At 40.7% G+C, this 25,605-nt stretch overlaps 2 protein-coding genes across 2 annotated transcripts in view; one reads left to right on the forward strand and one right to left on the reverse strand.

The window, feature by feature from the left end:
* NECAB1 (N-terminal EF-hand calcium binding protein 1) overlaps positions 1 to 22,918 on the forward strand; it is a 131,939-nt gene extending 109,021 nt beyond the window's left edge. The window contains exons 8-13 of the mRNA XM_030553425.1: positions 3,643 to 3,719; positions 7,434 to 7,487; positions 11,041 to 11,153; positions 18,142 to 18,219; positions 19,254 to 19,345; positions 22,530 to 22,918. Coding sequence (XP_030409285.1) covers positions 3,643 to 3,719; positions 7,434 to 7,487; positions 11,041 to 11,153; positions 18,142 to 18,219; positions 19,254 to 19,345; positions 22,530 to 22,558 — 443 coding nt within the window. The 3' untranslated portion in view covers positions 22,559 to 22,918. The remainder of the gene's footprint in view (positions 1 to 3,642; positions 3,720 to 7,433; positions 7,488 to 11,040; positions 11,154 to 18,141; positions 18,220 to 19,253; positions 19,346 to 22,529) is intronic.
* The window catches only part of C2H8orf88 (chromosome 2 C8orf88 homolog), a 44,716-nt gene continuing 31,777 nt past the window's right edge, over positions 12,667 to 25,605 (reverse strand). The window contains exon 5 of the mRNA XM_030553426.1: positions 12,667 to 12,789. Within this exon, the coding sequence (XP_030409286.1) occupies positions 12,712 to 12,789 (78 nt within the window). The 3' untranslated portion in view covers positions 12,667 to 12,711. The remainder of the gene's footprint in view (positions 12,790 to 25,605) is intronic.

Consider the following 25,605-nt stretch of genomic DNA (forward strand, 5'->3'; position numbering starts at 1 on the left):
AGAGAGAGAGAAAGAAAGAGGGGAAAATAAGCACATTAGCTTGAGGCACAGCAGACGTCTCTTAGGTTGATATGAAGAAGTAGAAATGACAATTTTGCCTTAGGAAAAAGAAATATTGAGAGGATACTAAGCCGAAGATAAATGTTGGAATTGTCACTAACCCAGAAAGGTGCAGGAAAGGAATCCTCAGTCTACATATAGATCTCAGGACCATGACATTTGTGCAACACAGACACCGCAGAGCATGATGGGGAGGGATTGACACAGCCCACTTCTCTCCACTCGTGCTCTTGGCCATGTAATTCTTCCCATTTGCAGGTGATGTGTCCACTTCCCCCCATGTATTCTCTTGTGAAGCACCTTCTATGGCACACAAAATTGGTGAAGGGCCCGCATTGCATAGGCTTTCTGTGTCCCCTATCCAGCAAAATTAAATGTTCACAGTGTTAGGCCCCCTGTCCTGCTGTGATGCAGTGAATTTTTGGTTTCAATCACTTTTTCACGATAGGGTGTCATGTAATTATGTCACCACTAAGGCTGTTGATTAATCGCAGTTAACTCAAAAAAGTTAATCGTGATTAAAAATATTGTGATTACTCACAGTTTTAATCACACTGCTAAACAGTAGAATACCAATTGAAATTTATTAAATATTTTTGGATATTCTTCTACATTTTTAAATATAATGATTTCAGTTACAACACAGAATATAAAGTGTACAGAGCTAATTTATATTATTATTTTTATTACAAATATTTGCACTGTAAAAATGATAAAATAAATAGTATTTTTCAATTCACCTCAAACAAGTACTGTAGTGCACTCTTTGTCATGAAAGTGCAACTTACAAATGTAGATTTTTTTTGTTACATAACTGTACTCACAACCTAAACAATGTAAAACTTCAGAGCCTACAAGTCCACTCAGTCCTTGTTCAGCCAATCACTAAGACAAGCAAGTTTGTTTACAATAATAATAATAAGCTAATGCTGCACCCTTCTTATTTATAGTGTCACCTGAAAGTGAGAACAGGCATTCGAATTGCACTGCTGTAGCCAATGTTGAAAGATATTTATGTGCCAGATGCGCTAAAGGATAAAAAATAATGTGATAATTACTTAGTGACTGAACTCCTTGGGGGGCCATTGATTGTCTCCTGCTCTATGTTTTAGCCATATTCTGCAATATATTTCATGTTATAGCAGTCTCGGATGATGATCCAGCACGTTGTTCGTTTTTAGAATACTTTCATTGCAGATTTGACAAAACGCAAAGAAGGTACCAATATGAGATTTCTAAAGATAACTCAAGCACTCAAACCAAGGTTTAAGAATCTGAAGTGTGTTCCAAAGTCTGAGAGAATGGGGTGTGGAGCATGCTTCCAAAAGTCTTAAAAAAGCAACACGCTGCTGTGAAAACAACAGAACCTGAACCACCAAAAAAGAAAATCAACTTTCTGTTGGTGGGATCTGACTCAGATAATGAAAATGAACATACGTCAGTCTGCCCTGCTTTGGACTGTTATCAAGCAGAACCCGTCATCAGCATGAATGCATGTCCTCTGGAATAGTGGTTGAAGCTTCAAGGGACAAATTAATCTTTAATGCATCTGGCATGTAAATATCTTGTGACACCAGCCACAACAGTGCATTTGAACACCTGTTCTCACTTTCAGGTGACATTGTAAACAAGATGAGGGCAGTATTGTCTCCCGTAATGTAAACAAACTAGTTTCTTTTAGTGATTGGCTGAACAAGATGTAGGACTTGTAGGCTCAAAAGATTTACATCATTTTGTTTTTGAATGCAGGGTTTTTGTACATAATTCTACATTTGTAAGTTCAACTTTCATGATAAAGAGATTGCACTACAGTAGTTGTATTAGGTGAATTAAAAAATACTATTTCTTTTTTTACAGTGCAAATATTTGTAATAAAAAATAAATATAAAGTGAGCACTGTACACTTTGTATTCTGTGTTGTAACTGAAATCAATATACATCTCTACCTCGATATAACGCGACCCGAATAAAGCAGATAAAGCAGAGCTCCAGAGGGGCGGGGCTGCGCTCTCCGGCAGATCAAAGCACGTTCGATATAACACGGTTTCATGTATAACGCGGTAAGATTTTTTGGCTCCCGAGGACAGAGTTATATCGGGGTAGAGGTGTATTTGAAAATGTAGAAAACATCCAAAAATATTTAAATAAATGGTATTCTATTATTAACAGTGTGATTAATTGTGCGATTCATTGTTGTTATTTTTTTAATCACTTGACAGCCCTAGTTACTACATTTCTAAATCACAGCATACAGTGGAAAACCTATATCAGACCACTTTTAATTATTGTGAAATTATAAAGAATTAACAAAACATTTTCCTCAAACAGTTAATCTAATGTACTTTGTTAGACAAGCCTCTTCTGTTTCAGAATTCCTATTTTGTTAGCACAGTTTCAAGGTTTCTTTTTCCTAAGGCAAAATTGACTTTTCTGATACCTTCATAATGACCTAGGAGATTTTGGCTCTGTCTCCAGCTGCAATCCCTGCTTTTTTCTCCTCCTTTCTTTTACTCTGAACATCAACTGTGATATTTAATCTTAGTAATGCATGCATCACAAAGTAGGTTCTTAGATTCTCTCTCTATGTTATTGTCCCATTTTTTTCCTTCTTCACTGCTCATAAATATAGCTGATAATTATTGTCTTGTGTTCTCTGTTCAGAGTGCCAAAACAGTGACCCCATGGGTTGACAAACATATAATGGTATATACAAAATATCTGTATTAGGTACATCTAATTGGTGGCACCCACATTGTGGTCTATGAACCAGTGGTAGTCCATGTAGCTCCCACAGAGTTAGCTGGTCACATGGTGCAGGCTTCCCTCATTTCCAACTGTTAAATTGCATTAAGACACACAGGGAAATTATGTGGAACGGGAGGAGAGATTGTCCATGTGACAGCAAATGGGAAGAGAGATGGTCCACAAGACAGCGTCTCTGTTAAGAAGTGGACAACACGAAGAAAAAGGGTCAGATCCCTTTCCTAAGTTGCCCATCACTGTTATCAAAGAGCTAAAAAAATGAAAAGTTCAAGTCTCCATCTTGCCATGTATCAGAACTTGTGTGTGTTTTATTCTCTTCTCCTTCCTATCTTCTTTTTCCCTGTCATTGACTCACTGTAAGTTGTGGAAACATTACTGGGGGAAGGCTTGAGCAACAGAAAGGTGAGGCTTGCGTTCCGCTCTGAACATAGTTTAGGGCTTGGATTCATTGCCCTGGACAAGCAATTCCAACAGCGTTTCAACAATTCCAACAACACCCAATAGAGTTTCAAAACACTGGCGTTAACATGGAATTCAGTTTAAAAATAAAAAAGCTCGATAGTTTCTACTGCATCCTGTGAAGAATCGTTTGTTTTAGGAAATCGCTATCACAGGAAAAATGGTTGGTTTCATTTACTAGTTACGCATAAACAAATGTTAACAATCAAATTCATCCTAGCCTTTTTTCAAGATGCAAAATAAGTTACAAGCTAACAAAACATTCTTACATGTGTATTTATAACAATATAAACATAAGTAAGTACACTACATCCCAGCTTTCAGTAACATTTTATCCTTCATTATTTATGTTTCTGAAAGGTTGGTTAGAGGAAGACAACCAATGGATGACCCAGATAAACAGACTCCAGAAGTTGATTGACAGGCTGGAAAAGAAGGTATATATTTCCTTTTATCTGTTCTCTCGCTCTTATTTTCAGTAAAAATTTCTGAAGCAATCCTGAAACCATAAATGTTTTTCCTGCCATGTCATATTCACATTGCTGTTCCAACTAATAATGACAGCAACTAGCACAACAGCTACATGAGCTAAAGCACGTTACATGCCCATGTCTCCCTTTCATCTTGCTTATTCCTACTTGATGATTTCATAAAAAAAAAAACACTTCACTGAATATTCACAGCTCTTTTTTTTCCTGAGTTGGTATTTGTATCTGCTGTATATGTACATGCATGGCGGGAGGGATAGCTCAGTGGTTTGAGCATTGGCCTGCTATATTAATATGCAAAATCAACTACCCTCTGTTAAGTATCAGAGGGGTAGCCATGTTAGTCATGTAGCCATGTTAGACTGGATCTGTAAAAGCAACAGAGTCCTGTGGCACCTTATAGTCTTCAAGCTTCTCCTACCCCAAGGTCCTCGGCTCCTTCATAACAAACAGATCAGACTTCACACCCCTTTTGTGCAAAGATATGAAAAATCACACTCATTTGTGTCTGGGGAATAACATTTCATATATCTTATCTGTATTTATTTTCCATTCTGCAAGCACAGGGTCCCCAGTGTCCATTCGCTGTAGGATCAGGGAATGTTCTTCACCTTTTCCTGGTTGAATCTTCCCACTAAAACTGGTCACAAATTCTCTGATGGCAGGGTTTTCTGTCAGAAAATGCCAGTTGGTCACAATCAAAACATTTTGTGGAGATGGTTCTATTTTGACAAGGTTCCAGTTGAGTCCTGTTTGGCTTTCTGTCAACTTGCCCACCAGCCTGCCAAGTGGCCTGATGAGGAGCCAGGAGTCTGATAACCCTGGCTTCTGACTCAGCTAGGGCTTCTAGGCTCCCAGCTCCCCTTCAGCACACTGGATGGGATGACAGGGGAGCTGGAAACCTGGCAGCCCTGTGAGCACTAGCTCCCAGGCTTGTGGCTCCTTGGCAGTCTGAGCATCCAGGGCTCACAGCTCTGAGGCAACCTGCAGTCCCTGAGCCGGGACCCCAAAGTTTCTGGAGCCCACAGCTTAGACTCCCCTAGAGCCAAAGCTCCATTCCTTTTTCAGGAAATTTTGAAATATCAAAATCCTCCACCAAACAAAATCACTTTTATCTGTACAGTTCTTCCCATTTCCAGCTTGAGCTGCCATATGGTATCACATTATTACCAACCAAGCCGGTGGGGTGAAAGTCAGCCCTGCACAGAGGGCCAGCACAAAGCCTACGTGTCAGTTAAATCCCACTTCAGATCAATTTGGAAGGTTTAAGTGGTGCATAGCCCTTATTCAGGCCATCTGCGTAGGGTGAATTTCACCTTAGACCAGTCTTGTACTTTCAAATTTATAGAAGGAATTTAAACATTTTTAAATTTGCCTGTCAAAACTCTGAGGCCAAATTTTTCCCTCAGTTACGTAAATACCACAAATTTTGTAGGAGAGCAGAATTTGGCCTACTTCATTCTATAATAGGGTGAAATCTGCAGTAGTTCTTGTTACTATTTTATGTTATCTCTTGCTTCACCTCTTTTACTTTATTCCTGTCCTTGGAGTTTAGTATGAGAAGTATATGGAGGCCACAGGAAGTATAATGAGATGCAGTTTCCTGCATGGTTTTCTATCTGAAGTCTCTGTGCTGACAGATGAGCCATTACAAATAGTTTCCTCACAAATTTTGTGATTTCCCATTCAAATTCTGCATGAGATGCACAATTACACAGCAGTTGATGAGTGAATGTCATTTCACTACTGACTTATTCTGCCGCATGCTGTTGGTGGTGCTCCAGCAAATACCATGTTTACTTAAACTCCACTAGCAGCATCACATCTTTTGTTTGCTTTTAACCACCTATTGTGTTTGCACTAGCAAAATGCCTGCTTCCCAAGGTTAAGAAGTCATTGCCCAATTGTATTCATGTTTGGGAAAAGAAAAAGCATCTTTAAATTTCATATACAAAGCAGCTCCTACAGTGTGTTGCCATTTGCCACAATGTAGCCTGTTGCAATTTGCCAAATCTTGAATTTTGCTTCACGTCTTTATTACAAGTATTTCTTGTTTGTTCTGAAGTGTGAAGAAACTGTCTCTGGTGCTAAAATACTCCTTTGTCACTGGGAATGTCTACAATTCAAGCTGCAGGTATACATTCCAGTTCAAGGAGACATACCTATGTTGGCTCTTGGACAGGTAGGTAGGCAGGGTGGCTAGCCCCTTTGCAGCTCACAACTACACTCTGTTTTTAGTGCAGTGGCTCGATCAGCGCAAGCCCAGGTATATCTCTTCAAGCTGAAATTTACACCTCCAGCTCGACATGTGGACATACCCACTGGGTTACAAGTATTCCCATATGTGTAGCATTAGAGGGCCTGATCATCAGTGGGCATTTGCTAACTTTGTACATCCACTACTAGATGTGTTCACACAAATCAAAGATTTGCCTGTCCACATCTAGTAGTATGCATATGAAGTAAGTAGGTACATTTGCAATCTCACAAATGCACCTGCTTGAAAATCAGACTAATTGCAGGCAGGTAGTTCTACCCACGTGCAGTTCTACTTTGTGCCTGTTCCTTCTCCAGAAGTTTCTTTAATCCAGCAGATGTGTTTAGAAGCTAATTTACCACCTCTAGCACAGGGGTTCCCAGACCTGGTTCATGGCTTGTTCAAAGTAAGCCCCTGGCAGGCTGCGAGACGCTTTGTTTACCTGAGCGTCTGCAGGTACGGCTGCTCGCAGTGGCTGCGGTTTGCTGTTCCCGGTCAACAGGAGCTGCGGGAAGCAGTGGCCTGGCCCTCGCCACTTCCTGCAGCTCCTGTTGGCAGGGAACGGCAAACCATGGCCACTTGGAGCTGCGAGCGGCCGTACCTGCGGACGCTCAGGTAAATAAAGTGTCTCGCAGCCTGCCAGGGGCTTACCCTGAACAAGCTGCAAACCAAGTTTGGGAACCACTGCTCTAGCATATATACTGTTCACTGCTGCAGAGTGGATTCTTGTAACTGTATTGTTGGCTATATGGAAGATTTCCCAGCTATGATTGCTAGCAGTTGTGGAAGACTCTTCAAGGCCTAATTGAGCTTCCTTCTTCTGTTGGGCACATTTAGCAGCTACTTATTAATAAAGCGATTTGCTCATAATACTACCTATGAATAAAATCTACACAAGTTTCTCCTGTACAAGACCTATATTATGCTAAATCGCAGGGTTCGTTCATTCATTCCTACTTGCCTCGTTTGTGACATCTTCAGCAGAGTTTTGCTTTTGTGAGTCAGATCTAAAATATGAATGTGACTGAGCAGATTTATCACAAATGAACAACTTGCTTCTCCGTCTAGCTATTAATGAGATTTGAACTGTGTGTGTGTGTGTGTGTGTGTGTGTGTGTGTGTGTGTGTGTGTGTGTGTGTGTGTGTGTGTGTGTGTGTGTGTGTGTGTGTGTGTGTGTGTGTAAAATGCTAAATTTGATCCAGCCTGTAGCTCTTGTACAGCCACTGAAGTGGGTGAGATTCTGCAAGCAACTTGTATGTCAGACTAACAGCCAATAAATAAGCAGAAAGGTCTTAGTTCAAACTCAAGTAGGCCCGCCTCCAGTCCCCAAAAATAAAAGTCTAAGTCATTGCCCACAGCTAACCTTTGGTGTTTATATTTGCATTCTTTCCCCCTTGATCACAAGGATCTAAAGCTTGAGCCACTGGAAGAAGAGATTTTGGAAGGAAACACAAAATCTGTAAGTGTTTTTCAAGGCAGTAAATTTATTAAGGCATTTGTGGACCAATTTTGTGGAAGGAATGGTATGATGGGATAGCTTAATTTTGGCAATTGATTTTTGATTATCAGCAGATAAGTATGCCATGTGGGTGGTGATGGGATGGGATCTGAGTTACTGCAGAGAATTCTTTCCTGCTGGCTGGTGAGTCTTGCCCACATGCTCAGGGTTTAGCTGATCGCCATATTTGGGGTCAGGAAGGAATTTTCCTCCAGGGCAGATTGGCAGAGGCCTTGGAGGTTTTTCGCCTTCCCCTGCAGCGTGGGGCATGGGTCACTTGCTGGTGGATTCTCTGCAGCTTGAGGTCTTCAAACCACAATTTGAGGACTTCAATAACTCAGACATAGGTTAGGGGTTTGTTATAGAAGTGGATGGGTAGGGTTCTGTGGCCTGCTTTGTGCAGGAGGTCAGATTAGATGATCACATTGGTCCGTTCTGACCTTAAAGTCTATGAGTCTATGGGTGTAGAGAATATCCATCTGCAGCTTGGTTGAAATCACCAAACTCACTTTTCAGCTAATAAAGATATATTTTATCGCAGCAGAACCTCAATACACAAGAAATAATAAGACCTAAAAGAGCTTTTTGGGGAAGAGGGAGTATATCACCAAACTGAGAGGACATGAGAAAATACCCATTATTTAGAGATAATAAACAGAGACAGTGAATCATAAAATTAAAGAAACTAAGAACATATCCAGAAATGAACACAAATTACAAGTAGATATACACACCAACAGCAAATCTTCCAAATAAATCAGTGTTGATACTAAGGTTAAACCTTAAATCAAAAATAATGAGGAGTACATGTAGCACCTTAGTGACTAACAAATTTATTTAGGCTTAAAAACTTTCATAGGCTAAAACCCACTTCATCAGATGCATGCAGTGGAAAATACAATAGGAAGATATATACACATACACAGAGAACATGAAAAAATGGGGATTGCCATACCAACTCTAATGAGACTAATCTCAGTTAAGGTTGGCTATTATCAGCAGGAGAAAAAAAAACTTTTGTAGTGATAATCAGGATGGCCCATTTCAAACAGTTGACAAGAAGATGTGAATAACAGTAAGGGAAAAATTGGCATGGGGAAAATAGGTTTTAGTTTGTGTAATGACCCATCCACTCCCAGTCTTTATTCAAGCCTAATTTAATGGTGTCCAGTTTGCAAATTAATTCCAGTTCCTCATTGGAGTCTGTTTTTGAAGTTATATTGTTGAAGAATTGCGACTTTTAGGTCTGTAATTGAGTGTCCAGGGAGGTTGAAGTGTTCTCCAACTGGTTTTTGAATGTTATAATTATTGATGTCTGATTTGTGTCCATTTATTCTTTTGCATAGAGACTGTCCAGTTTGGCCAATGTACATGGCAGAGGGGCATTGCTGGAACATGATGGCATATATCACATTGGTAGATGTACAGGTGAATGAGCCCCTGATGGTGTGGCTGATGATTAGGTCTTATGATGGTGTCCTTTGAACAGATATGTGGACAGAGTTGGCAACGGGCTTTGTTGCAAAGATAGGTTCCTGGGTTACTGTTTTGTTGTAAGGTATGTGGTTGCTGGTATTTGCTTCAGGTTGGGGGGCTGTCTGTAAGTGAGGACTGGCCTGTCTCCCAAGATCTGTGAGAGTGAGGGATCATCCTTCAGGATAGGTTGTAGATCCTTGATGATGTGCTGGAGAAGTTTTAGTTGGGAGCTGAAGGTGATGACTAGTGGCGTTCTGTTACTTTCTTTGTTGAGCCTGTCCTGTAGCGATTATCACTACAGAAGTTTTTTTTCTCCTGCTGATAATAGCCCACTTTAATTGATTAGACTAGTTAGAGTTGGTTTGGCAACCTCCATTTTTTCATGTTCTCGGTGTATATATATCTTCCTACTGTATTTTCCACTGCATGCACCTGATGAAGTGGGTTTTAGCCCACAAAAGCTTATGCCCAAATAAAGTTGTTAGTTTCTAAGGTGCCACAAGTACTCCTTATTCTTTTTGCTGATACAGACTAACACAGCTACCACTCTGAAATCTTAAATCAAATGTGCATGAAAAGAGATAGTACACTCGAACAAGAAAAACATTAACAAGGAAAGATCAAATGAGTCATATGATTCTGGACAGCTTGACTGTGAAATAGTATAGATGCAAGTTGATCACTGAGATGACCGTATCAATAATCAAGCCAGGAAGGAATCAAAGCCTGGACTAAAGATTCCATTGTGTTGGTTGTTAAGCAAGCATCATTTCTTGAAATACTGACTAAGCAAAGTAACAGGTATTAATGGATGACCCAATATGCAAGCTCCTTAGACTATTAGAATTATAAGCATCAAGAATTCAGGATGAAAGGTCTGGTCTTCTCCACTTTCAATTATTCTTCTAGAGTTTTACCTTTCATCAAGGTTATTCATTCTGTAGAAAGGACAAACTTTTCAAGTCAATGTATAGTTTCAATTATTTTCAACTGGTCACTTCAAAAAAATTACTATAACATGACCACACTGTAAATCTTTTTTGCATTTCTTTTATTTAATTTCACAAGGCCTAAATCCAAAGTGAAGCAGAAACATACATTTTCTTCTCTACCACCTGTTTCCTGATTATATTTCTGAGAACCTGTACTGGAATATATCAAAAATAGGGTTGTATTCCATAACTTAAATCATTTTTGTTGTGCAATTTGTAGTTGCACATTAAGGTTTGGGCTTGTGAGCAACTGGGATCAAAGGGTTGTAACTTCAATATCTGGAGACTTAGGTTCAACTTGCACATCTGCTTGCATAGAATTGATTCATCCAATGAAATGTGTTAACTTTTCTTATGAAATAAGCAACTATTGTTTCCTGACATAACAATAAACACATTAGATACTCTGATCCAAGCTTTGGACAAGTCACACACATTTTCAAAAGTGGCCACAGATTTTGGGTGCCCATCTTGAGCAGCAGCCTAGCTTGGTGCAAGAATAACCTGTAGCATCTGTAGATTATTTTACTCTAAGGTGCCAGAGAACTAAAACAGTAGATTGAAAACTCTCCAGGGGAATATCGAGGGGGAAGGGTGAGGAGTTATTTTGTTTTACATGATGGAATCATTTCTTCTGGTCTTACATTTTATAAAAGCTTATATTTACAAAAGCTTAATTTGGGGGCAAATTGGAACTGAGTGTCTCTCTTTAAGATTCCTGTACAATCAGTATTTTTTAAATTCTCTGTGCTGTTGTTGTTTTCTGTCTGAATGTTGCATTACATGTTTTTCATTTAATTAAATGAAGTTGGATATACTTGATATCAATGATTTGAAGATACTCAACTTGAGAAACCTGGGGCTTGATTTTTAAAGGTGCTAAGCACCCACCACCCCAGTTGAAGCTGATGGGAGCTGAGCTGCTCAGCACATCTGGAATTCAGGCCATAGATTTCTCAACTTGGGATCCTGATAATTTTCTTAGTTTAAAATGTATGGAAACAATAGGAGGAACATGACAATCGATACTGTAATATCTTCATCAGCACATAATGATTGTTCAGCGTCAAATGTCTGTGCTAGAGGAAGAACTAGAAGAATTCCGACTTGCTCTGAAACAGTATGTGGAATCTGCTTCTACTCGGACTGGATGTTTGCAGTAAGTAGCCCTCGAAAGTTTATGCTCAAATAAATTTGTTAGTCTCTAAGGTGCCACAAGTACTCCTGTTCTTTTTGCGGATACAGACTAACACGGCTGCTACTCTGAAACCTGCAGTAAGTATGATTTTTATTACCATTACGGCATATTCTGCGTAGCACTACAAATATGAATATTTCTTTGAATGAATCTCAAACTTGGGGTGGACCAGGTGTTAACAGAGAGACTGTCTCATGGTCCATCTCCCTTCCCATGCACGTGGACCATCTTCTCTTCTATTGGGGAACACACGAGGGGAGCGTTGGGACAGGACTATTGGAATAAGAGGGAGAGTTCAAAGCATATACGAATATACAGAATATTTTATAAATATTCATATAAAGTATTCAATGTGGGGACTTGGGCCCAGCTGTAGAGGTGGACAAATTATTCAATATATATGTTGAATAATTTGAAAAGAATCACACAATGTGTTGAATTAGTCAGTGAATAGTATTTGCCCAGCTTTTGTCCTCTGTAATAGAGGATAACTAGAAAAAGAGCTGGAAGTGAAAATTGCCATAGGTTAGCCCTAGGATACTGCAGTTTCTTGCAGGGAAGGTTGTTTTGTAGCATCTTCTTAGGATCCCTGAGAAGGGGAGTTTTTGAAGAAAGACTCTTTGAAGACTTTTTCTAGTGCATACCTTTCTGCGGCAGTGCCTCAGCAAGCTTCCTCCACCCTGATCCTGCAGTCCTGATCCTGCAAAACATCCCACAAAGTCATATAAAGCTCTACCCATGCAAATCACTTTGCAGGATCAACCCTTATTTGGAATTCTTTCAAAGTTGAATTAAAAAAAGTTGATTTCCTGCCTACCACCGTGTGATTGTTGTGAATTGTTGGGCTTTTTTTCTTCTGCTGTATTTCTCTGTTAATCAGTCACTCTCTGAGGGCAGGTTACACTTAACAACATCAGCGCAGCTGCACCACTGCAGCTGCACTGCTATAGGACTTTAACGAAGACATTCAGAGCTGATGGGAGGAGCGCCTGTTGGCATAGTTAATCCACCTCTGCGAGAGGCAATAGGTATGTCAGTGGGAGAAGCTCTCCTGTTGACATAGCATGTCTATGTCATCACTTAGGTTGATATAACTAAGTTGCTTAGGGAGTATGAATTATTCACACCCCTGAGTGACATAGTTATACTGAAGTAATTCTGTCATGTAGACCAGGGCTAAGTCTCATGACTGTGTTTTCCAGGCAAATATGCTTGCTCCCCAGTGAGGATACTTAGAACCCAAAGCAGTGCTAATCAGGGAAGGAAGGCTGATAATAAAAACATGCTTGGGAAGTTTTATTGTGTTTTGACTCTTATTTGAGCATGGTTTAAAGTTCATCATAAAGAGAGGATCAAAAATCCCTTTAGAGAGGGAAAACAGACCAGTGAGGGCTTGTTTCCTTGTTTGTTACACTAGGCATGCTAGAGCTCAAAAAGTCTCAAAGCTACTAGTCTAAAGACTGAAATCATAAGCCTCAAATTTTGTTACAATGCACCTAAACAAATCACAGAAAAAATGTTATGCTGCACTGCCCTTACCTGTTTGTTTGCTAAGAGGTGTCCATCCAGTGACTTGCATGCTCCACTCCTCATCCATCTGAGAGAAATTTAAAATCAGAACATGCTCAGTAAGAGGAGAGCATTCTTGTGGTGATAGTTGTGTGTTTGGGAAGGTTTTTTCCGCATGCTGGGGGGTATTGGTGGACCTCCCTTTAAGAGGGAGAAGATCTCCAGCCTATAAAAGGGTGGCTAGCTCAGTTCAAGTCAGACCAGACCTATAAAATGGAAAGGACAAATCTGACAGTTTGCTGAGTATACAACGCTCAGATAACACAGTGAGGGAAAAATATATTATTATTAGTAGTAGTAGTATTACCATAATGCCTAGGAGCCATAGTCACTGACAAGGACCCATTGTGCTAGGTTCTGTACAAACACAGATCAAGATGGTCTCTGTCCCAAAGAGCTTACAATCTAAGCAATATATAAACAGATAGAGGCATAATGCTAGACAAAAGGCATTTGCATTTCTTTTCTTATTATTAGAATTTATTAAAGCAATGGTTCTCAAACTTATTTGCTCAGGCTCCCCTTCTTTATGTCTGTAGTCATTTATGACCTCCTCCCAGGATGCCCAGCTCTGAAGGCAGTGCCGTGCCAGCAGCAGCATAGAAGGGTGGCAGTGTGAAAAGTGATATTTGTCAATATCACTTTTCAGAGCAGACATAGTGCCCTACTGCCACCCTAGAGCAGACAGCCAGAGCCCCGCTGTCTCCCCGTGAGGCATTGTGGGGGAAGAAGAGCCCAAGCCTGGACTGCCTCCCCGTGAGGGATTGAGAGGAGAGCCCGGGCCCAGGTGGCAGGGTTCTGGCAGTCAGCCCCAGCGTGGGGAGGCTCTGGCCATCCCCTTTCTTCCTGCCTCCCAGGTGTGCACAGTCCTTCTGGTACAGCCCCAGCGAGCCAGAGATGACAGCCACAGCTCTTTAAAATAAATAAATAAATAAAAGCACACAGCTCGGGCCTCACTTGACCCATTCCCGCAACTCTCTTGGGAGACCTGCCCCATAATTTGAGAAGTGCTGGATTAAAGAGATGAGATTCCATCCCTGTACTTCACTAAAAAGGTAGAAACCAGAGGGTTTTTTTAAAACACATTTAGTTAGGCTTGGAAGGATTAGATTTTTATTGATAAATGTCAATTCCACCATATGCACACAGACCAACAAAAATTTTCCATCAATAATAATCAAATTACAGATAGGAAAAGTAAGAAAAATGCTTATGAGAACTTATTAGAGATTGATTTAAGGATATTTGCTTTGTATCTTTTGACAGGTGATGTTGGTCATTTGTTGTTTTAACAGTTACAAAGCTTTAACTTTTGAATCTCAGCATCTAATCATTAAATAATTATTGTCTGACTCCCAAATCTCCTATTATTTCCCCACAACTGTGAAAATTTAAATTGATAAAAACAAAAAAATGTTTAAAATAAACTGGTATTGTTGAAATTATACAAAATAAAATTCTAATTCTACCAAACCAACACTTAATGGACAAAATTATCTTCAGTTGAATAACAGCAGGGATAATTAGCTCATTTTGTGTAAGTCTGTGAGCTAGTGTTTGAATCACTACCCTCTAGCCTGACAAAATTTAATGGGATACTATTTTGCCTGGCAATGAACTACAGTAGAACCTCAAAGATCCAAACAGCAGAGTTACGGACTCAGCTGTCAACCGGACACCACGTGAAACAAGAAGTAACCAATCAGGCAGCAGCAGAGACAAAAAAAACAAACAAACCCACAAATACTATACTGTGCCTGTATTGCATCTTAAAGGTAGACACATCTTGGCTGCTTGTCCCCACCCCATGCCTGGGGCAGCCACTTATAGCTAGGAGGTGAAGACACTATGGCTGCCTGCCCAAGGCAGGCAGAGCCAGCAGAGCAGGAGCACTACTTGGGTCTGCACCACTTTCACCCCCTCTGTCCCACCGATGGCAGGGGGACATGCTGTTTTTATTTCCCCCCAGCCGGGAGGGGGACAAACTTGCAAACTCAGTCCAACCCAGGAAAGAAGCTGCCAGTAAGGAAGCTGCCAGAGCTGAGGAGGGAGCTCAGCTGCTGCTGGAGCCTGCCCTGGAGTGTCAGCTGCTGAAGCCCAAACTGTGCTTTGTTCAGAGTTATGAACATTTCAGTGTTACGGACAACCTCCATTCCTTCCATAACTCTGAGGTTCTACTGTAGATAGGACAGACAGATTAAGTCACAGAAGTGGAGGAGCTGCACTATACCTCAAGATTCCATAGAAAATGAGTGATGCAGACAACACAGTAAAATCTGTATGGAAAAGAATCTCAAGTCATTAAGATATGTAGGATTATAATACCAGCTTCTGGATTAGGAAAAACAGCCAGAGCTGAGAATCAGACTCACTGAGTAGCAATCAGGAGAGGACCCATGATGAGGAACAAAAGGCTACCTTTATCATTCACCAATTCTGGGACTGGTTAGCCCCTAGCATATGTTGGAGCAAGCTCAGGGCTGCTCTAACTTACACTTGGTTTCCAGTGGCTGGGGCTGTTCTAGTAACAGTGAATAACCACATCTCCTTATTCTTGGACTTTCCCACTCACCAGGAGCTGTACCATCCCAGCATTACTCCTAAGAAAGGGGAGCTTCCTGTTGGTGTGATCCACTGACTTTACTTCCCCTTTGCATTGGCAAAGTAGTGCAAAGGACCTGTAGCACGATGAAAAATCAGGTCCACTGAGTTTGTCTTGGTAAGAGTGATCAAACTGGAAACCATATCTAGTAAAACAATAATAATGGGCAACTTCACCTAAACACAAATAAACTGGTCCTATCGAATGCCAGAACAAGGTTTGGAGAAGCAATAAACAACTGTTTCTTGGAATAGCTTTCTTTAAACCTGGTTAATGTGGGGCAAGGACAGTATCAGTTTAGGATTGGAGCTAGTAAAACATATTCCAGCAGAACAATTATCCATCAGAGAGAGCTGGTTCTATGGAATGGACATAACTCACCATAACAGACATCGTATGGAAATGCAGTTGGAGAAAGAAAATATGAACTTTTTGTAATATTTGGAAATGGTTTACTATGTTGTGGACAAATGTACCATCACACAAGGGCCAAGAGATGGAAAAGCAAACCAGAATGCTACCCGCTACAAAAAAAGAGTTTACAACATACCAAAGCATTCTTTAGTAACACTGAACTGCATGCTTGTCATAAGAAAAATCCTAAATTGTTTGAAAATATAAAACTGAAAGAGCACATAGAAAAAGGAAGAACTGATTTGTTTCCACAATTTAGCAGATATTTGGTGTGCCAGTGGTGCCACCTGCTGGTCACTTTCTGATTCATTCTGGATGTTTTACTTTGTTGTGCTACAACATGTAGTTACTGACCAGCTCTTCATAGTGTATAGTGTTCTATTCTTCATGTAGCAGGAAATAACGAAAAGGGTGGATTCATTACCTGTTACAGTTTAGGGTGTACTGAGCACAGATTTCAAACAAAGCAGTAATAAAATCGCCACATCTCACATTTGGATGTGGAAATAATCTATAAGTATCCTTTTTTCGCAGTGCACATCCAGTTGCCAATTTGAGCATCTAAATGCAGAATTACAAATCATAGCAAGACTTACATATTTGAAAACTAGCTCCTGAGTATGAGGTTTATAGAATGCACTAAAGCAGATGACACTGTGGGAAGGATTGGCATATGTTCCATGGGATACTTTATGCCACCATGGACTGGTAGGTGAACTCCATGGCAAGCTGTCAAAGACAACTGGAGGAATAAACCGAAAAGTAGACAATACATGGGGAGGGGGAGTTTTTTCTGAGAATTTGGGCTGTCAGGCAACGACTGTTTTTGTGTTGTTTGTTAGTACAGTAGCTAGTACAATCGACCCTATTCCACATGTGGGGTCCCTAGGTGCCATCACAACAGAAATACATGATAAAAAGATACTGTTTTTACAAAGTATGAGCAACAGACAGTGACCAGTCTATCTTTATGCCACATATGGCTGCTTGCTTCCAAAACACTTAAGGTCTATCCTGCTTTAATGAACTTCTCGCCTCTGGAAAACAAACCTGCACAAGTGAAACAGCATAATTAGCATAATTTAGGCCAAGATTTTCAGAAGTGACTAATAATTTAGATGCCTTAATTTCTGAGTATCCCACTCTGAGACACCTTACCCAGGAGGCTTGATTTTCAGAGCGTGGGTATAAACATGTGGACTCACCCCTGTGGCGCCTACTGCTGGTTTCTGTCAGGAATTAGCTCATCCAGCTTCCGGAGTGCCCTCTGCAGGCTGGTGATCTGCCTTACCGCTGGCCCCCATGTCCCTCCCAGGATCCTGTGCCCCTTTCTCTGGGGTGCTGCTCCTCTGGCAGTAACCCCTCAGTCTTGGGGTCTCCCTGCCAAGGGGAACCCCCACCCCCTATCCCCACCTTGCCTCAGTGTAATGTTACTGCCAGTCACCAACTAGCCCCCATTCCCTGGGGCAGACTGCAGTGTATGCCACTCATCACTGACAAGGTTGGTTTGGACCTGCTGCCTTTGCCTACCCCTGGGCTGCCCTTTACAACCCTCAGTACTCATTGGCCTTCTGCTAGGCCACAGTCTGGGGCTTTCTAGGCTGGAGCCTCCCCAGCTCCTCTGCCTTTCCCCAGCCCTGCTCCACTCAGGTGCTCTGCTCAGGTAGAGAGAGACTGGGCTCCTGGCTTGCAGCCTCTTATAGGGGCCAGCTGGGCTCTGTTTGGGGCATGGCTGCAGCTCTGCCTGCTTTCCCCAGTCAGTCCAGTCGCTGCTTTCTCCTGCCACAGCCCTTTCCTAGGGCTGTTTTAAGCCTCTCAGGGCAGGAGCAGGTGTCCACCCCGCTACAGTGGGCAATCAGCACTTTCTGATAATAGGACTCTTTTAACCTGTCTCAAATCGGGCACATAAGTACTGAGGCATCTAAGCCATTACTCATTCTTGAAAATCTTGTCCTTACTTCACGACTTACTTCACTTGCTCTCTGTGGGAAATACTGTATTATGCTGGTTCGCTGCACAGCACAGTTGGATTAGTTTCTATAATACTGAACCATGCTTTTTGAGATAAAGTACTCTAGCATTTGGAACAGTACAAGAAATTAATTTTGTAAATAAGAGTCCATTATAAGAGTTCTAATTTTAAAGGTTATAAATAAAAATTCTGCTTAAAAATACCATGCAGTATATCACAGATAAGAGTAGAAAGAGCTCAAGTCATTAGCAAAACAGATGCCTCTAACTCCACATATTTTTCCCTCAGACTGTCCAGGTATATCCTTTTTACAGAAATCACTGAGTTTTGTTCAATCACTGTACAGTAGCTTGGGAAAAGTGGGCTTGCTAATTTTGTCCTACAACTGTTAGTGTTTCCATACAGAAGCTTTCAAGTGAATCCCGCTTCATCATTTATGAGTTCTGGGAGAACAGCAGTGCCTGGAATAGGCAAGTAGTGAGATTACCTTTTGCATTTCAGGTTGTTTAGAAGATCAGAAAGTAACTGCATGAAAGTATTGGTATATAAAGATATAAATATCTTTCATTAATTTACTTGATCTACTTTCCAATTAAATGCCATTAAGAATGCTTCATAACAGTCCAGTTTTTTTCTGAATTGAGCTTAAAACACTATTTGAATATCAATTGGAAAGACATCCAGTAGTCTGACTTGAATAGGCAGAGACTGAAGGTGCAGAGATACAGAGTTAGGAGTCATCAGAATGATGCTGGTGGAGAGCTAATGCAGGATGGACAAGGAGCCAAAAGGAGACACAGGTTGCAATCTTGCAACATACTTACGCACATGTGTAACTTTAGGCATGTGAGTGGTCACTGGTGCCTTCCCCCAAGGTTTCCCACCCCTACCACAAAAGCCCAGCAGGCTTCCAGTCTCTCTTCGGGACCTTGGAAGATATCACATCCAGAGGATTTCCCACCAGCTGGGTTCTAGCGTGCAGGAGGCAGAGATTTAAGGAAGTGGGAAGAGGTGGAGATATTATTTTGAACTGCATTTTATAAAAAAGATCAGGCCCACCAATCTGAAGGTGGAATCCATTGTTTTGGGGTTTTATTCAGCCTAATATCCTGCTTACAGAATCCAGCCCAATGAGTTCAGAGAAGGTGCATTTACCTTCTGCAACAGTAATAAGAATTGAAAAGGCACTTCAACATCATTGGAATAGACGAATCACCATACAGGAGCAGACCAAAGATTCATTTAGTTCAGTTTCCAGTACCAAATGCTGACAAGGAAAATTCCAGAATGCCACTGCAGGCTGAGATGGGATAATATGCCCCACACATTAGGTCTAATCCTGGTCTCTAATAGTTAGATATTGGTTAAAGCCCTGAAACACGTTTAATATCCCTTCTGAATTTTTTTAAAATTATAATTATGAATTTCTGGCTATTCTTCATAGCCATATAAATATTCAGTCCTTTTATATCTTGTTAAGTTCTCATCACTTATATGTTTACAGTCATCTCCAAATGAACTACAGCAAGACATTCCAAAGGAGTAATGTGGACTTCTTGGAAACTCCAGAACTCATGACAACTATGCTAGTACCTGGTAATTATCCAGTTTTTCACAATACTTGCTTCAATATGAAGACTTCCCATTGACTAGAATGACTATGTGGAATAACTGCAGAATATTCCCTTATTCAATGCTCTTTTGTAGTTTTGCCTCTCTTCTGCTCTTTTTTTTTCTTTTTCATTAAGCATCATGGGTTTGTATACAGTAATACAGCTGTTAAACACATCAGTAATAGGAACATATACAATACTTCCTCCTATTGGAGGAAAGGTAAGATTATTACAAATTAAGTATTAAACTAACAAATATGGTACATAGAATATCCAGAATATAAAGAGTGCCTTTGTAAATAGTAACATTCTGTTGCTTTGAACTGTTTTTGCACTACTGGTTTAAAAATATTTAGGCAGAAAATATGTTTGCTTTCTGATAAAGATCTAGATTTCAGTTTAATTGCATCTGCTTGTATTACATTGATAGAAAGAGTGGTCTTAATTTACCACCCAATTGTGCATATTTCCTGCAACTTTTCTCCAAACTCCATTCTGAAAAGCTGAGGTGCAGAAGATTCCCAAATTACAATTAATATTATTTGTATTACAGTAGCACCTAGTACTATGTGGTATACATGCACCTTATAAGAGAAACTTCCTGTCCCAAAGAGCTTACAGTCTAATTAGACAAGAACAACAATGAATGGAGCAAGGGTCATCCCCATTTTACAAATGGAGAACTGAGGCACAGAGAGATTAAGTACTTTGTCCAAGGTCATACAGAAAATCTGGGGCAGAGCTCGAAATTGAACCCGTATCTCCTATTGTAGGAATTGGGCCAGTCCCTATCCAGTGCCTAACCTCTAGATCACTTGAGGTTTTTCCATCAAGCAAACTCCCATGCACAAACTCCACTGCCTTCAATGAGAGTTTGCCTGAGTAAAGAATGAGTAAACCCTAACCAAGGAATGCAGAATTTGGCTCAAATAATTTAGTAATATAATGCACTATTTCCCTCTGCATGATAGTGTCAGACTACATTGTGCCAATGGCTGGACTGGAATTCAGTAAGGGATGGAGAAAGAAGAAATAGTGGTGTTCCAATTTTGGCTGGGGAAAATATGTTTAGCACCAAATCAAATAAAATGTATATGTCATTTATAAATGTTTAAATATAAAAATCAGTCTGAAATTGAATTTAAAACATGATGTTTAAAGCATGCACTCTGCCTTTTAAGTGGGATTTTAGTCTACATCATTCATCCTGGTAGATTATTACCATGGCAACCAGAGCATTGCTCAACATGAATTCCTTACTCAAGAAAATAACATAGGAAAGTAATATTTAGGATATGCATAGTTTAATTTTCACAATGTATAGGTTATATTTTCTTTTAGAAATATATATACCTATGCTAAGTTGTTTTTTTCAACAAGTGCAGTAATTGCAGCATAAGGATCTTCATACCAATTTGTATTCAAAGGAAAGAAAAAGCTTTAAGGGAGAGCAAAAATGATGGCTGTAAGGCAATTACTATATTTTATGCAACAGTCACATACAATGTAGACTGAGAACGGTTTAAAACTCAGCGAAGAACAGAAATAACTGCTACTAGCAACTGCAATTTTGTGATTGATGTAACCCAGGGAAGCCCAGCTCAGATACAGCTACTGATTTTCAGTATGATCCTTTTTAACCCAGTTTTCCAGCTGAGTTGACCAACAAGGAGATGAACTGACTTCTTCAAAGTCACATACTGAATCTGTGATGCAATAAAGATTACAAGTCTTCTCTTCTATGAGTAATCCAGTTCATGTCAATAGGAATATACTCCCCAGGATAAGGACTACTCACAAGAGTGAGGGGTTTGCAGGAGTGATATCTGGGATCCTCCTTGCAACAATAGCCAGTGGAGTCAGTACATTCTGATCACTGTCATTTGACAGGGGTATAAACCTTCTGAAACCTTGACCCATGTCTTGTAACTGGGTATTAATGGGAGATGAGTGACCAGGCCCACTTGCTCCAGGTTGCCATGAACCACTTAGTACTAACTTTGATGTATTCTTCTTACCCTACATTGAAAAGGGCAGAACTCCCAGCACAATTGGAGCACTTTTTGCAACAAGACTGACACTCATGTACCTGACTTTGATGTTCATAAAACAGGAGTCTGACCTCAGCACTGGCTCAGTAAAGATCAATGCTTCATGATGCATTCACAGTGCTCCACCTCATTGCCCATACAATTCCAGCTGCTTAAGTGAGCACAGAGAGATGCAAGCTGCTATTTGGACTCAGGTGGACCAGAGGAATCTGCTGATTCCAAATACATTTTCACTACAGAGAAATACAAAGGCAGTGAATCTATAAGAGAGGATCCAGTTCTTATGGAAATAGTCCAAGACTCCTGATTTTGATTTAACATTGAGACAGGAATCTGCAGGAATCACAACTGAGAGTTTCCTGGGCCAGGTACTTTTGCCCAATGAGGCTGTTGTTCCTTACACCCTATTTTAGATCAGCTGATGAAGAAGGTGGACAGACACCTCACTCAGTTACCCTTGCTTTGAAGGCTATTGCGAAAGAATACATCTTCCCCAAGGTCAATCACCAGTTATGTCCCCCATCTTCCATGCAAGAACCTTGCAGTGGAGATGACCATAGCTAGAGGGAAGACCTACTATGTTACTGGTACCATACACCTGGATGCTGAGCTGTGGGATTGGGATTCATTTGGACAAATTGTTTACCAAACCACTGCTGCAGTCTTAAGCATTATAGAAAACTGGACTTTCATGGCCAAAGTTGGGTAGATCTAAGAAAAGAAGCCTCCATTCTGATCAATTTCCTTCTCCAAGGCAAATATTGGGAATTTAAGAAGCTAGAGTACAAAGGTGTAAACTGTTGCACTAAAAGCTCTCTCTCCCTCATCCACTGTTCCGCTCAGCTCCTCCACCAACTGCTGGACTCCTGGACTACCACTCTCCTCCCCTGATTAAGCAAGTTCTGTCCTAGAAAATGCACATCTCCAATTATCTTTGGTGGGAATTGAACACAGAAAGAACAGTTTAATACTATTTCTTTAGACTAGCAGAGGAACAGATTATAGATGATCTATTTAGGGTTTCAAGAAAGGGTTTGGGGGAGAAGGGAAGAAGAAAGAGGAATACTGTAAAAATAAAATAAAGATTGGTCAGTAAATATTTTTTTTCCTTTTCAGCTTCATGGTGGGTCCTGAACAACAACTAGAAGCTTTCATTGTGGGTCCAAGTAATGGTAAATGTTATATTTGCATTCAAACAGCATCCATACACCAGTCGATAGGTGCTACAGCTAATGGACTGTGATGTAACATTGTTTATCACACGCACAATCTTTTCCATTTTAAAATATGGAAAAATTATGTACACGTTATATTCTCTCCTTGTGACTATTTTGGTGAACCATTTTTACAAGCTTACGTAAGGACACTTATGGCCCTGTTAAACTGCTAGATCTGTGTGTGTGTGTGCGCGCGCGCACGTGCGTGCTCAAGCCAGCAAAATTATTGTACAGAAATATGTCTCATAAAAATGGTCAGTGTATGTGAGTGTTAAGTACTGGTTTTGACTGCTTTTATCTTTATGTTAATAAATAGTTACTCTAAGCTTCCACATTGTCTTCTTTTCAAAGAAAATGGTATAAATGTTAACATTCCTATTTCATGAGTTTCTGATTTTCTCTTTTAAATAGAAGTCACCTGGCTATGCGGTGTATTCTGTGCTAGCAACTCTCTCTGCTAGCACAGAACCTCATACATGTATTTATTAAGTCATTCAGAAGAGTAAAGGGCTGCTGCCATCCCAGCAGGATTAACAGAATCAGAGAAAGGCAGGGACACAGGGAGCTCAGTGGAGGAGATGGAGAAGAGGCAGGGGGACAGGGCGGGGATTTGAGGAAGGGGTTGGAATACGGGCAGGGAGGGGACAGAGTTGGGGCACGGACTTTGGGGAAGGGGTGGGAAGAGCCGGGGCAGGGAAGACACTCTTAGCTGAATCAGCAAAATATAACCCACCTCTGGCCCTGCTGCTGCCAGCTCCCACACTCATGCTCTAGGGAGGAGGGCAGGTGGGCTCTCAGAGTTGCTGTTTAAGGCTGTGTTTACAGTCAGTCTGGCTCTGGGGGTGGGGATGTCTGCTGCATTGATTTCAATGAGCTGTTTCCACAGTTCTCTGGAGTCTACCCGAGTCGAACTGCCCAAGCTTGACAAACAGCCTTGCAGTGCCTTGCTCCCAGCCAAGCTATTGAGCCTGCTCTTCCTGCATCCCCAATCCTCCCCTCTAGCTATACCCTGACACACCAATCCTCGGCCAGCCCCTTCGCCACTCTTCAAATCTCTTCTCCCTCAAGGGAGGGCCAAACACACCTGCCACTCAAATCCGTCCCCATTGATCCCATGCGCAGTCTGAAATGCTGCAGGAGAACGGAGCAGGGAAAGCAGCAGTAGTCAGTCACTGGGAAAAGCCATTTTCCTTTAACACTGGGAGGGAGGGAAAGGGAAGGTGAATCAGAGAGAAATATCACAGGGTCGGAGGGCCTTTTAATAGCATATGATATTACTCTTCATTTTTGACTATACTTTTGTATCGTCTGAAAAGGTTTCAGGAATGTGGCCCTCGGGCCAACGTACTAGTCCTCATGTGGCTCTTGTGGGGATTTGAGTTTGAGATCCCTGACCTAGCCAGTTATTCCCCATTATGTAGCTGTCCATTTGATTTTTCCTTTCTAAGTGAAGTGTGCTGCAATTATCTTTATTTAATTTAATCTTGTTGAATTCAGACCAATTATCCAATTTGTCAAGGTCATTTTGAATTTTAATCTGGTCTCCCAACATGCTTGCAACCCCTCCCAGCTTGATGCCATCTTCAAATTTTGCAAGCACTCTCTTCACTCCATTGTCCAAGTCATTAATGAAAATACTGAATAGCAACAGTATCAGGTCTACCCCTTCAGGACCCCACTAGCTATACCCTCCTACTTTAACAGCAAACCCTTGATAACTATTTTTAGTAGGATCTTTCAACCAAGTGTAGACCCACCTTATAGTAATTTCACCTAGGCCATATTTCCCTAGTTTGCTTATGAGAATGTCATGAGAAACTATGATTAAAGCCTTACTAAAATCAAGCTATATCACGGCTCCTGATTCTCTCCTACCTCCAGGCCAGTAACCCTGTCAACAAAGGGAATTAGCTGGTTTGGCATGATTTTCTCTTGACAAATCCATGTTGGTTATTGCTTATAATTAGGACGGTCAAGCAATTAAAAAATTAATGACAATCGCATGATTAGTAGCACTGTTAAACAACAGACTACTATTTATTTAAATATTTTTGGATGTTTTCAAATATATTGATTTAAATATAAAGAAGTTTGTCTACACTTCCAGGAGATAATGCTGCCCGATTCTTGCTCACAATGTCACTGAAAGTGAGAACAGGTGTTTACATGGCACTGATCTGGCCAGCATAGCAAGATATTTACATACCAGATGCTCTAAAGATTCATGTGTCCCTTCATGCGTCAACAACCATTCCAGGGTACATGCATCCATGCTGATGACGGGTTCTACTCAATAACAATCCAAAGCAGTGCAGACCAACGCATGTTCGTTTTCATCATCTGAGTCAGATGCCACCAGCAAAAGGTTGATTTCCTTTTTGGTGGTTCAGGTTCTGTAGTTTCTGCATTGGAGTGTTGCTCTTTTAAGACTTCTAAAAGCATGCTCCATACCTCATCCCTCTCAGATTTTGAAAGGCACTTCAGACTCTTAAACCTTGGGTTGAATGCCATAGCTATCTTAATCTCACATTGGTACCTTCTTACGTTTTGTGAAATGTGCAGTGAAAGTGTTCTTAAAATGAACAACATGTGCTGGGTTATCATCTGAGACTGCTATAACATGAAATATATGGCAGAATGCGGGTAAAACAGAGCAGGAGACCTACAATTCTCCCCCAAGAAGTTCAGTTACAAATTTAATCAACACATTATTTTTTTAATGAGCATTATCAGCATGGAAATATGTCCTCTTGAATGGTGGCCAAAGCATGAAGGGACATACAAATGTGTAGCATATCTGGCAAGTAAATACCTTGCAATGCTGACTACAAAAGTACCATGCAAATGCCTGGTCTGACTTTCTGGTGACATTGTACATAAGAAGAGGGCAGCATTATCTTTTGTAAATGTAAACAAACTTGTTTGTCTTGGCAATTGGCTGAACAAAAAGTAGGACTGAGTGGACTTGTAGCCTC

The sequence above is a fragment of the Gopherus evgoodei genome, chromosome 2 (genome assembly GCF_007399415.2).
Source record: "Gopherus evgoodei ecotype Sinaloan lineage chromosome 2, rGopEvg1_v1.p, whole genome shotgun sequence".
NCBI classification, from domain to species: Eukaryota; Metazoa; Chordata; order Testudines; family Testudinidae; genus Gopherus; species Gopherus evgoodei.